Source organism: Pholcus phalangioides, unplaced genomic scaffold, assembly GCF_987345545.1.
Source record: "Pholcus phalangioides strain wild (caught in Gottingen) unplaced genomic scaffold, Ppha-v1.0 ptg000039l_1, whole genome shotgun sequence".
NCBI classification, from domain to species: Eukaryota; Metazoa; Arthropoda; class Arachnida; order Araneae; family Pholcidae; genus Pholcus; species Pholcus phalangioides.
Window position 1 is genome coordinate 2607398 of NW_028301625.1, and position 12125 is coordinate 2619522.

The 12125-nt window shown below is 36.0% G+C and overlaps 1 protein-coding gene across 4 annotated transcripts in view; it reads left to right on the plus strand.

Moving 5' to 3' along the window:
- The first annotated feature begins 897 nt into the window (after positions 1-897).
- LOC149065461 (histone-lysine N-methyltransferase EHMT2-like) overlaps positions 898-12125 on the plus strand; it is a 178833-nt gene continuing 167605 nt past the window's right edge. For all 4 annotated transcript variants that reach the window (XM_089254034.1, XM_089254036.1, XM_089254035.1 and 1 more), the window contains exons 1-2: positions 898-989; positions 6626-8093. In XM_089254034.1, coding sequence (XP_089110160.1) covers positions 6674-8093 — 1420 coding nt within the window. In that variant the 5' untranslated portion in view covers positions 898-989; positions 6626-6673. The remainder of the gene's footprint in view (positions 990-6625; positions 8094-12125) is intronic.

Consider the following 12125-nt stretch of genomic DNA (forward strand, 5'->3'; position numbering starts at 1 on the left):
CATTGCCCAGAAACAAACTTCACATTACGTTCAGAACACGTACACGCACATTCCAACGTGTGCCAATTCGTTAGAAGTTCCGCAAATGAATATGGACGAGGTGCATGTGTGGTATAATAGTAACCTGCAGAAAAAATGGGCAAATGTGACGAAAACCTTGCTAAAGAAAACCTGGGGAAAAGTATGGGCAAAACATGCATTCTCGGAAATATGGCATAAGTTTGATAACCACTGGGTTAGATTATGATGCTCCACCATCATAGAATCATTCAAAAGCTGCGGCAGCTTTTGAAACTGACATTCCATACGTAGACCAGCATGACAATGCAAGGTTTGCAGACATCATGATTCTAAGACGATGATTAGGAACTGCATCATCCACTAGATATATGTCGCTTCTTCAAATGAAAACGGAAGATTTTTAAAGGCAATTATGTACACCTCGTAATTCATCATTACAAGGTGTGCATAGGTGGAGATAGACTTGGAAGTCTGGGGGGGGGCACAATGATGATGATGTCAATTCATATATACATATATACATTAGATCAGTTGACTCAACTTTTGACACTGGGGGGGCAATGCCCCCCACGGACAATTTTTCCATGAGGCCCATGGGCAGAGATATGGGGGGGGGGGGGGCAATATCAAAGGTGAAGTCGACAGATCTAATGCATCTATGTATAGATGAATCGACATCATCTTGCCCCCCCCCCAGCAATAATGACCGTGCTTCCCCCCCCCCCCCCCCCCAGACTTCTAAGTCTATCTCCGCCTATGATGAGGCCCCCATTTTCAAAAACGGACTTTCATATTGCATATATCTGCAAATAGATGGCAGCACTAGCATTTCAAAAATTTGGCTCTCGCTTTCGAATTTGGCCGGAAATTTGCGTTAATACGGCAACCCTGTGAGCGTCTTTACGCTAAGGGCCTGTAAGCCGGGGGAAAATCCAAGATCTGGATTACGAAAGATATTTATTTATTCCGTAAGTTTTATAATTTTAACATTTCTCATAGCCTTTCACGCCAATATTAATTCACTGTTTCGACCGCTGTCCTCTCTCCATAAACTGTGTATCAATTGCGAGCGAGCGATAAAATGATAAACTATCTATCCTGCTATACTCGCCTATACCGCACGTGTTAACTGCAAAAACAAAAAAAATCAATACAAAATATTCAAAAATATTGCTGGTTATTAATTAGTGTGATGCTCCCAATTAATTAGCTAATTCGTTAATTTTGCGGCCGTTAATTTTTTTGTCGATCGGAAATTTTATGCATAATTCACAATAGCAACAATATAGAGATGAATTTGAGAAAAACGCCACAGTATTTCTTCATTAAGTTCAGTAACTATCTTTCGGTTGAAATCATGCAAAAATTATGCTTTTTATCATTGAGTTTTACTTATTTCCCTTGTTTATACAACTTGATTTACCCATTGCATATGATGACTTCAATATTTTCTGATCTGTAGATTTAGATCAAAAAGTTCTACATAATCAGGGCCTTAAAATCTTGAGACATTTTTAATGAGTTCTAGCAGGCCTGTCATTTAGGGGATGCCCCCTCCCCCCACCTGGCTTTAGAAAATACACTGGAAATGGTATATATATATATATATGCACACACATTGAGTATACATGTTCTTTGCCCCCTGGAAAAAAGTTGAAATGACGGCCCTGAGTTCTAGCAAGATCTATAATAGATCATATCCTTTATTTTGAAAAGAGCAACATGTATAGCCTAATGGTCCATGCATGATCCCATAGACTGTATTTAGCATGAAGGCCCTGAAATTTTTACATTTGTTTTTTGGAATTTTTTGCAATGTAGCCCACAGGAAAGCTGTTCTTTCTTCCCTCTTGTTACCCTGGCTCAGGGCTGCAACTAGATACTTTGTCACCCGGGGCAAACTGGCATTTTGATGCCCCTTGCGATGTAGAAGCAGTTAAAGAATGAATTCCGCGCACCTTTTTGTTCGGTGCTTGGGGCACCAGACCCACCTGCTCCCACCTAGTTGGCGCCCTGCCCTGGGTCAATGCATAAAAAGCTTGATGAGAGGAAGGTGCCTTTACATTATGGACATTTCTACTAGAGTAGTGGTTCCCAACCTTTTTTAAAAGGTCATGCTCCACCAAAGCACCTCTGAAATTCTGGTGCTCTGCCCATCTGGGCTATAACTAGAACTTTTGTCAATATGGGCATAGGCGGAGATAGACTTGGAAGTCTGAGGGGCACGGTCATTATTGCTGGGGGGCACAATGATGATGATGATGTCAATTCATATATACATTAGATCAGTCGACTCCACCTTTGAAGCTGCTCCCCCCCCCCCCCGTATCTCCGCCCATGAATATGAGTATCCCACCCGAAACATCATAGTTCCACAACAAAGTGTTTTTATGTAAAAATATTTGCATCCTTAAATTTTGCACCCCATTTCTGTCTCTTTCCCCCGTTACTTGCAATTTGTATTATTTCAAAAGTGAACTCCTATTCATGTTGAGGGACCCAGAAAGGTTATTTGCTTTGTCAAAAACAGTAGTTCTCTTAACTAGAAGTCCTTAAAAAGATTTCAGGGGTTCTGTGAGCTTGGATGAGAAAACAACTCGTTTTTACATATGCTATATAAATTTAGTACAATAGGTGATTGAAGAAACTTGATTAGTTTGGAAGGAGGAGGATAAAATTTATACAGGGTTTCCCAGCGACCTGGAAAGTCGGGGAATGTAAAATATTTGACATAAGTTGGGGAAAAGTTCTGTGAAGAGAAAAAAGCAAACTCGAAAAACAAATTTCGAATTTTTCGGGAAGTCAAGATTTTGAATTATATTTTCTTTTTTCAGATTTGTGGTCTGGGAAATGATTAAGCAGATTTTGCTGGGTTATATACCTTGTTGTATAACCCACGGCAGGCAGATTTTCTGCCTTTCATGCAGAGCCCATTTCTTTCATTGGCATATGGGCAGGATTGGTAAAAAAAAACCTGTTTTTTAACCGGGTTTTTTTTTATTTAAAAGCATTTACATTAAAAACAAAATTTCTGAAAAAACTAATAATTAAAATAAAATGTTTATTAATGTAATTAACACTATTCTCCCATATTAATCTATATTTCTTATATTTTAACGAAAACTCAAGTGATTTGGTTTAATATTAACATTAAAAATTAACACAATCCCGTGATAATTTTTAATGCTAATATTAAACCATATAATAGGGATTTTTTCCCCTCCAGTAACAGGAAGCTATTAGCATAACCTGTGGTAAAACTAGTTAAATACAGTGCTTTTAATAAAGCATAATTAATGCAGATTAATTAGCAATGACATGATATACAGGGTGATTATAGCTTAAGTTCTGGTTTCAAAACACTGTAAAATAAAAACCACTTGTCAGAATGACTTGAAAATTTGCATGTATATTTCTGAAGCAATGGAACTTCGGATGGCTACATTCTGATGCTTTTTCCATTTGTCATACACGAAGGGGGAACAAATACTTAAAAATAAGACATTGTACTCATCTAGCCCATGGGAAATTTGTTCACGGAGTGGAAATGATAGCTAGTCTGGGTAAAATGATAACTTAGTTAGCATCCCATGATTTCATAATTTATGAAAACATAAAAATGAAGTCAATAAACAACTACAACTTACAAAAGAAGCTTAGATATGTTTCCCACTGTGTTCTGACTATGAAATGGAAGTGCTAAAATGTTTGTTCAACAACAGATGAGAGTATGTCATGGTAATAATGTGATTTCAATTCACCAAAGTTTGCAATCCAACCATTCATTAACATTAATTCAATAACATTTTGAGGTACCCCCCAAAGCCAAACGTTGCAAGGGTCAGGTTAACGTGGGAGGGAAGGTGTTGTGTCATCCTGTTATTGGCAATGGTTTGCCAGCTGGTTTTGTAATGTGCATCTTGATAAAGGTTGTGTTATCCACACATAGATGCTATTGAAGTGGGGAAATCATATGGTTGCACAAAATAGATTGTAACGTCTTGGTTAAGTACAGCATCATTTACTTGTAAGATTTTAAGTATTTTTTCTTTCCCCCCAAAAGAGAAAATTCCATTGCTTCAGGAATATCCATGCAAATTTTCAAGTCATTCTGATCAGTAGTTCTTTGTATAGAGCATAGTTTCCAAAACTTTTTGTTCCGTCTTTTTGTTTTCCACAAAACAGAATGTATCTTCAAAACTTTATTTGAACCCTATAAAAAAGTTCTTTTCATCTTCATGATGAGGAAGAAAAAACTTCTATTCTAAGGTGAAATATAGATTGCACCATGTATACATAAGAAAGGAAAGAAACAGGTAGGTGAAGGTGAAAAGAGAAATATACTTCATACCTACTACCTCTTAGTATAGTAATACTGTTTTCCTTTCATCTTTTTTTTCCTTACTTTTCTACTTTTTTCTCTTCCTTTTTCTAACATTAGAACAAGGTTATCAAAACTTCTATTGTATTTATCCCGTCAAGCAGGAGATCATTTGAATTTCTCTCTCACCAATCGCTTGTGAGCGAAGCGGTCAAGTATTTTTTTCTTTCCCCCAAAAAGAAAATTTCATTGCTTCAGGAGTATTCATGCAAATTCTCAAGTCATTCTGATCAGTGGTTCTTATTGTATAGAGCAGTTTCCCAGACTTGTTCCATCGCTCCCTTCTTTACAAATTTTTTTCTTTTCATTGCCCTCTAACTCAAGCCAACCCATAGGATCCTATATTAAACCCAAAAGTCCTACCGTCCTCTGGACCTTTCCATTTCCCCCGAGGGGCGATATTGCCCACTTTGGGAAACACTGGTATAGAATTTTGGTATCCCAACTTTAATTATGATCATTCCGTATATAGCTGATTATTTTTCATAAATCCCTTGCTACTATACAGTAGAACTTTGATTAACTGGAGGTAATGGTGAAAGTATGAGAAAACCAAAAAATATTGAATATCAAGCCTTACAGTATGAGATGTGCTGCTTTTTATGGAAAGAAAATGAAAATGTCTGAAGGTAATGTAACTACTAGTACACTGGTCTTTGTCCTTTAGGGACAGCTGGTGTCTGTATTGGATTGTAAGACCATCTGCCCTAGCATTATAGTGAAGTCACTACTGTTGCTGCTTCTTTGTGAAGGAAAAAAAAACTAAAACAAAAGCTTGTGTGAAAAACACCACTATGTGATGAATCATCATTCATAAATTTGCTGAAGATTTGAGAAATTTTAGTACTGTATGTAACTTCAAGTAACTAAGATGCTTGAATAGATATTTTTTCATATAAAGTGACTTTTTTATGTGATTTTTTTTTTAAACCACATACCATCTCATACCATTCAAAGACATTCCATCAGACTATACCCCAAGAATAGAAAATGTAAGAATGAAAAATTTTGGCTATTAATGGAGCAATATGATATTTTTAGAGGGAAAAAATTATATTCAATCCACTTTTATGATTTTTTGAAAAAGACCAGGTTGGCTTTTTTAAAAAAAACCACTTGATTAAAACCAAGGTTTAAACCAAACAACCCTGCAGATAAGGTCCACAAACTTTCAAGGCCCTGAAATTGGCTACCTTTTACATTATAGCCACAGGTCCCTCTCCCATCCCCAATAATTACTATATATAAGGGACCCCAAAAAGTTATATTTGCCAAGGGTCTGAACTTATGCCAAACAAGCCCTGCTTTCACAAAGATAATGTAGATTTTTATATCTGAAAAAAGATGAGGGGAGAGAATGTTCATAGTATTATCTCTTTGAAACCACTGAACATGCATCGATCAGTTGAACTTAACAATAAATCTCAGTCGCACACAATTAATATAATTTGGTTTGGAATGTGTTACACTGGTATTATTGGTTTCTCTTGATTAAAAATCATGAATGAAAAAGTTTTTTTGGTAAACTAAGTACTTTTTACGAATGTTTTTTACAGCTGGCTGATGCAAAGATGTATTTAGGAATGAGGGAAAATTCAACTGTCTTTGCGGGGAACCAAATGTACACATCCTCTCACTTTCAGGGTGAGAATGCCTTGACCACTAGACTACAAAGGCAATGAATATTGTCTCACTTGGCATGGGTTTGATTTCCCGCTAAGGCAGTTAAATCTTCTCTCTTTACTAAATACAGTTTTGCATCTGTCATCTGTTAAAAACCTTCGTATGGATAGGGGAGAGTGACATCATCCTCGGATAAGTTCATTTTGTCACTATCTGGAAGCACAAGAATGTCAGATACGTGAGTCACATGAACAAAATCAAATATGGCTAATCAGCTATAATCTCTAGAATATTGTATGACTAATAACATCATAAGCTGGTAGTTGATGTCAGATTGAAGCATTGGTTTTGTATGTACTCCAACACAGGTCTAAAACGCTTTTCTCACCTCAGTATTGAAGACACTCCCAATAAATGGTGATTATTCACATGCATAACATGCACATGACTTCTTGTAATAAAGCTGTAATGAGAACCTGCGTGAGCAAAATAAAAGACAAAAAAAATCATGCAAGAATAAACATAACATAAAACATATAGAAATTTTAATGTTTGTAAATCATTAGCACCTTAATATCAATTTTTTTTTTTGTCTTTCAGATAATATAGATGCTATCTTGAAGTTATTTAACCAAAAATTTAAAAAAAATGGATAACCCTAAGGAATCCAAGTCATCTACAGGTGAAACAGATGAAAAATGCATCTCTGAGATGGATAAAAAACTTATACCAAAAAATCCTGATAATTCTGAATCAACAACCAAAACCTATGTTCAACAACAACCCAAAAGCCATCCAAGTACTAAAGATGTCGAAAGTAAATCCAGTCAAAGTCAGTCCAAAGATGAAATGGAAGATGTCGCAGAAAGTATTGCAGCTGCTCTGAGATGTCCTGAAAAATCATTAGAGCGTTTGGCAGAAATTGGAAAAAGAAACCACAGTGCATTGTTGAGTACTGCTTTGAAAACATCTCTAAGTGAAGTTTTAAGAAGAAGTATAGAAGCAAATGAATCAAAAAATAAAGCTCTTGCATCTGCAGAAAGTTCTAGACCAGAGACTTTTCATGCAGCAAGAAAAACGGTGTCAGAACATCTAGGCCCAAATTTAATTAGACTATCTTCCAAGTCCATCAGCCACACACCTGAACGAAATATATGTGTGAATGAGGATTCACTTAAATCGGGATCTAACAGTAAATCAAGTTTTGACAACTCTAATTCTTTAGCTGGGGGTATTCAGGCTCCTGCTACAACCAATTCCAAATCATTTTCATCAAATTCTGAAACTCCAACTTCTACTGCTCAAGCCTCAATAATTAAATTTACTCAATCTCCGGAATCAGCTATATCCAGTGCTTCAGATAAAACATCAAAATTTAAAAAAGGAAAAAGGCGTCATTTCAAAGGTGGTACTTATGGTTTATACCTCAGTCCTGCACGAAAGAAAAAGAAGGCTGGTAAGAAGCCTTCTGAATCATCTTCAAGAGATGATGAAATGAGTCTGGCCAGCACAGAAAATGGCAGCTATGTTGACTCTGAAGATGGAAGCAGTATGTTCAGTGAAGATTACAATACTTCATCTGAGAGGTCATTAGCTGATGAAGAAGGATGTTCAAATTCTAGATGTTCACCAATATTCATGTCAACTGATCACCAATCAGAAGCTTCTGAGGCTAAAGAATATGACAGTTGTTCTTTAAAAGATGATAACATTGATGATGAATCTGTTCCAGTTTTCAAAGTTAACGATCGAGAAATTCCTGCTGTTTTGAAATCTCAAAAAAGTGTCTCAAAGCTGAGTGACATGAAATCATTAAAGCGCTTCATTTCTAGCAAACACCACTCAATGACAGCACAGTTGGCTGCAATGGAGCAAAAGTATAGAAAAGTTGATGGTGAGATAATGGTCACTGCCAATATTCATGTGGATGAAGATGTGAAAATCAAAGTACCAGACATTTCATTACCGAGTGAATCAAAAACTTCAGCTCGACCAAGACCAAATGTTTCTTCAAATAAGAAATCTCTAGCTGCAAAGGCTGTTGCAAGTCTACCATGCGAACATTCTAGTAAGTTAATTCATTTTTTTATTGTGTTTTTAGGAAACAATTATTGTCTAATAAATCTTTTTTAGAAACAGTCGTATTATATACCTTTGTAATTTTTGTTATTTCAACCTATAAATATTTACAGCAGGGTTGGCAAGGTTTTGGACAATACTAACAGTGGTACATGGGCATGGTTTATTGTCTAAAACCTCATCTCCATAAATGATGTGGATTAAAAATAATATTTATAACCAAATAGAAAATTTAAAATGTGTTCATGTAAGCAGTTAATGTAAAGTTATAATATTAGCGAGAATGAGAATATTTTCGCAGCCTACATAATATATGAAGGAAAGATTTTTTTTTTCTCTGGATATTATATACTGAGGTGAACTCAAATTAAATTCTACTGGTCTTCCCAGCGGAAACAGGTAGTCAGAGTTCAACTTCTGCATATTTTCCAGAAAAAAGTCTTTCTTTCAGTTATGATGTCATTTTATTATAGATTTCGCAGCTTAAAACCCACCAACTTGATAAAATAGTCATTGGAATATCGGAGACAAAAATCAAATGACACTTTTAGATATTCAGATTTTTTGATGGATTTCAGATTTAGACATTTCTTTTTGTTTTTCTTTAGTGTGCTAGTACCATTAAAGAAAAATAAATTATCAGTTTTCATGTCATATTTTGACACTTTGAAGGTTTGGACACTTTCAGATCAGTGCTTTTAAATCAGCAATTTCCAGAGGTTGCTGAGAGGTAGAGTTTAAGTAACTTCTTCTTTCGTCAAATGCAGAGGCAGTGTTGCCAAACTGCCAAAAAATTTTCCAACTAGATTCTTCATCAGAAACAATTAACTCTTTAATGCCCAGATAGAAAACCTGGGAGGTTCGTGAAAATACCAAGTTTTTTGTGTTCGAAGTGGACTCTTCCGAATTTCGGCCACTTTCCCTCTCTCCATGAACACCCACCCTTCATGCCACCCTTTGTATTGACGTTCACCCTTTCATTTCAATGGATTTTCGAGAGATAATTTGTCTATATATGTATACTGAAAACACCCCTTTCCTCACAGTATTATCTCTTTGTAAAATGCATTGAGTACCCTTACCTTTCTATAAATGAAAAGACTGGTATACATGTGTGTGAGTGCAAGGAGGATCCATACAAGTCTATTGTGTGAGAGGGTCTACTGTGTCAGTAAGGAAGACAGTAACTTTACTTGGATATAATCAGTTCATTCTCAAGGAGCATTCTAGTACATCAGCTTTTAAAATACCATTGATAGGGCGTTGCACTTGTCTTTCCCGTTCCCGCCTCTGACAAGAGCTTTCATTTTCTTCCAAGTTGGTGACAAAAGCCTACCAAAACATACCCATACCCCCTAGCTGGGCCGACTTAAGGCGGTTACGGCATTAACCTACTCGGCCGATCTGGGCATTATAGAGTTAAAGGTAGGACAACTAGAAGAGGACCTGAATAATCGGCGTTAAGTTTAGTCATTATTATTGTAAAAATATATACAATAGAACCACACTATAACAGCTATAACTGACTTCCCTTATAACAGACAGCTGCTAGAAAAAAATTATATGGTGCGACAAAAATGATAAAAAAAATTCTACCTGATGAGTTTAAAACTTGTTTTAAGTATCTAAAAAGTATTAACTCATTTAAAAAGCATTTCCAAGCAAGGGATTAAACAATGATCATTGTTTTACGTAAATATGGATGCATTACATGACTCATACTGTTCACAGCTAGAAAAATTAAGATAAATACCAGGGCTGGACAAATTTAAAAAAAATCTAGGCACCAAAAAAATTTCACTAGAAGAAAAAGGTTCAAAATAATGCTGCTTTTCACTTTTTCAGGGCATAGTGACCCTCTTTCGTGTCGGCTGATATGCTGCTATAAATTCCAAATATTTTGTGCTGCTCTCAGCCTGCTATTTAGTAACTTCACCAGTGTTTGTGGGCAATATCACCCCCTGATAAGTGATGGAAAGGTTGGGGGGGGGGGTAGAAGCTTTGGGTTTAATATAAGATCCTATGGGTTGGCATGAGTTGGGGGGGGGGTGATGGAGAACAAAAAGTTTGAGAAAGTATGAACGACACAAAGGAAATTTTAGGTGCCAATACAAATTATTTAGTTGCCATGGAGACCTTGCGCTTGTCCAGCCCTGGTGTATACATACACATCTTTTTCAATTCAATCTATGTTGAAGGCTGTTTTTTATTTGATATATAATAAACGCTCTTTACAGCTAACTACTGAAACTTCATTGATATATACCCTGCAGCATTACACCCCTTTTGGAATTATTTGTTATAAACTGGACTTTGTGTGTCTATCATAATGAATCTTCAGCCTCTATTAGTCTGTTATAATAAGGTTCTACTGTATTATGCTATTAAAAAAACTGAAAATCTCACAAAATAAAATGCTTGCAAACTTGTCTTCAATATCCAATGTCCAGCTCATTGGATATTGAAGTGGAATAATATGGAATGATAGAGCCTGTAAAATTCAGTGAAATATCTGCATCTTGTATGCAGTTGTTCTAATTTTTTTCATAATCAATGCAAAAAGTTCAAAATTATGACATTTAGTTCTGCATAGGTCAGCATGAATTCAAAAACATCATAAATTGTGTCTGAACTGATTCTGTTTCTAGATTTTGTATTAATAAGGTTTAACTGACTCAAAATCCTGGCCTGATGCATAGGACCAAATTAGAACGGTCTTCTGCATCACAAACCGTACATTTAAAGAAATCTTGACGTTTCTAACTTTCAATTTTAATCAATTTTTCATTCATAATTGAAGAAAAATGTATCAGAGTACCTTTTTTAAAAGGAATTCACATAGATATTTGAAAAGGTTCTTCGTTAATGGAAAAACAAAATCAGAATAACAGCCCTGCAAAAAGACTAGATTTGTTTATAAAATAAGTGAAATAACCAAGTTGGCAACACTGCACAGAGGAAATCAAGGATCCCCTGGACATTCCTTAGTAGATTGGAAATATAGGAAGCGGCCGTGTTGAGACACATCCTGTGTGTAGCTCTTATCAACCACTTTTTAAAAAGCACTGTTTTATACAACTTTTTTCATCAGCTTCATTAGTATGTTGATATTATCAAAGGAAAATCTATTGGTTTCCATTTTTTTTTTTTTGGCATAACTTTTTCATACTTTTCGTCAGTTTTGAGATTTTTTTTTGGCAGATTTAGCCTTTTTTTTTAGAAATGTGTTAGTAGTTTAAGTATTTCCTTGTCATTAAAGAAAAATCTATTGGTTGTCCGTTCATTTATGCTGTTTTACCAACTTTTCTCAGATTTTCGAATTCAAATATCTCAGTGAATATTGCATTTTGAAACTTAGATTTTTTTTTTTTGTTGTTTGTTGGCCTCAGAAGAGACACGGCAAAAATTTCCTAATTGGGTTTTTGAGGACATGGTGTCCGTATAAGAAGTAAATGTTTATATTTCTAGGGGCCATTCAAGTATTAAGGTAGCATTGATTGGCGGTGTTCGGATTTGCTGACTTTTGAAGACGGGGGGGGGGGGGGGTTATGAATTATGCTTACGTCATCAACCATCCTTTATGAAAACATGAAATACTCGTAATGGCATCTTACTCGTGCCAAAAACGAGAAAACTTTCCCTAGTTTGTGGGCACCAAATAACATTCTCCCTATTGATAAGTCCTCTACAGAGCCACTTTAGTGATATCTAAATGTTCTGCTTATCTGGAAATGTGTCCGGCCCGCTTAAGTGCTCTAGAAATATGTCGCTGGTTGCTCAAGTGCTCCGGAACGGTGCCGCGGATCACTTAAGTAATATGGGAATGGGGGAACGCGGGCCCCAAAGCAGAATATGCCTAAAGACGTACGTCGCAGAACAATCAGTTCTACTGCAGAACAATCTAGAAGAATTTTAAGAAAACACTATTATGGGAACTTTTACTGCAGAACATTTCCAGTCAGCCGAGGGCTCGTTGCAGAACAATGTAAAACATTCTGCTTTGGGGGCCGCGGGTAACTTG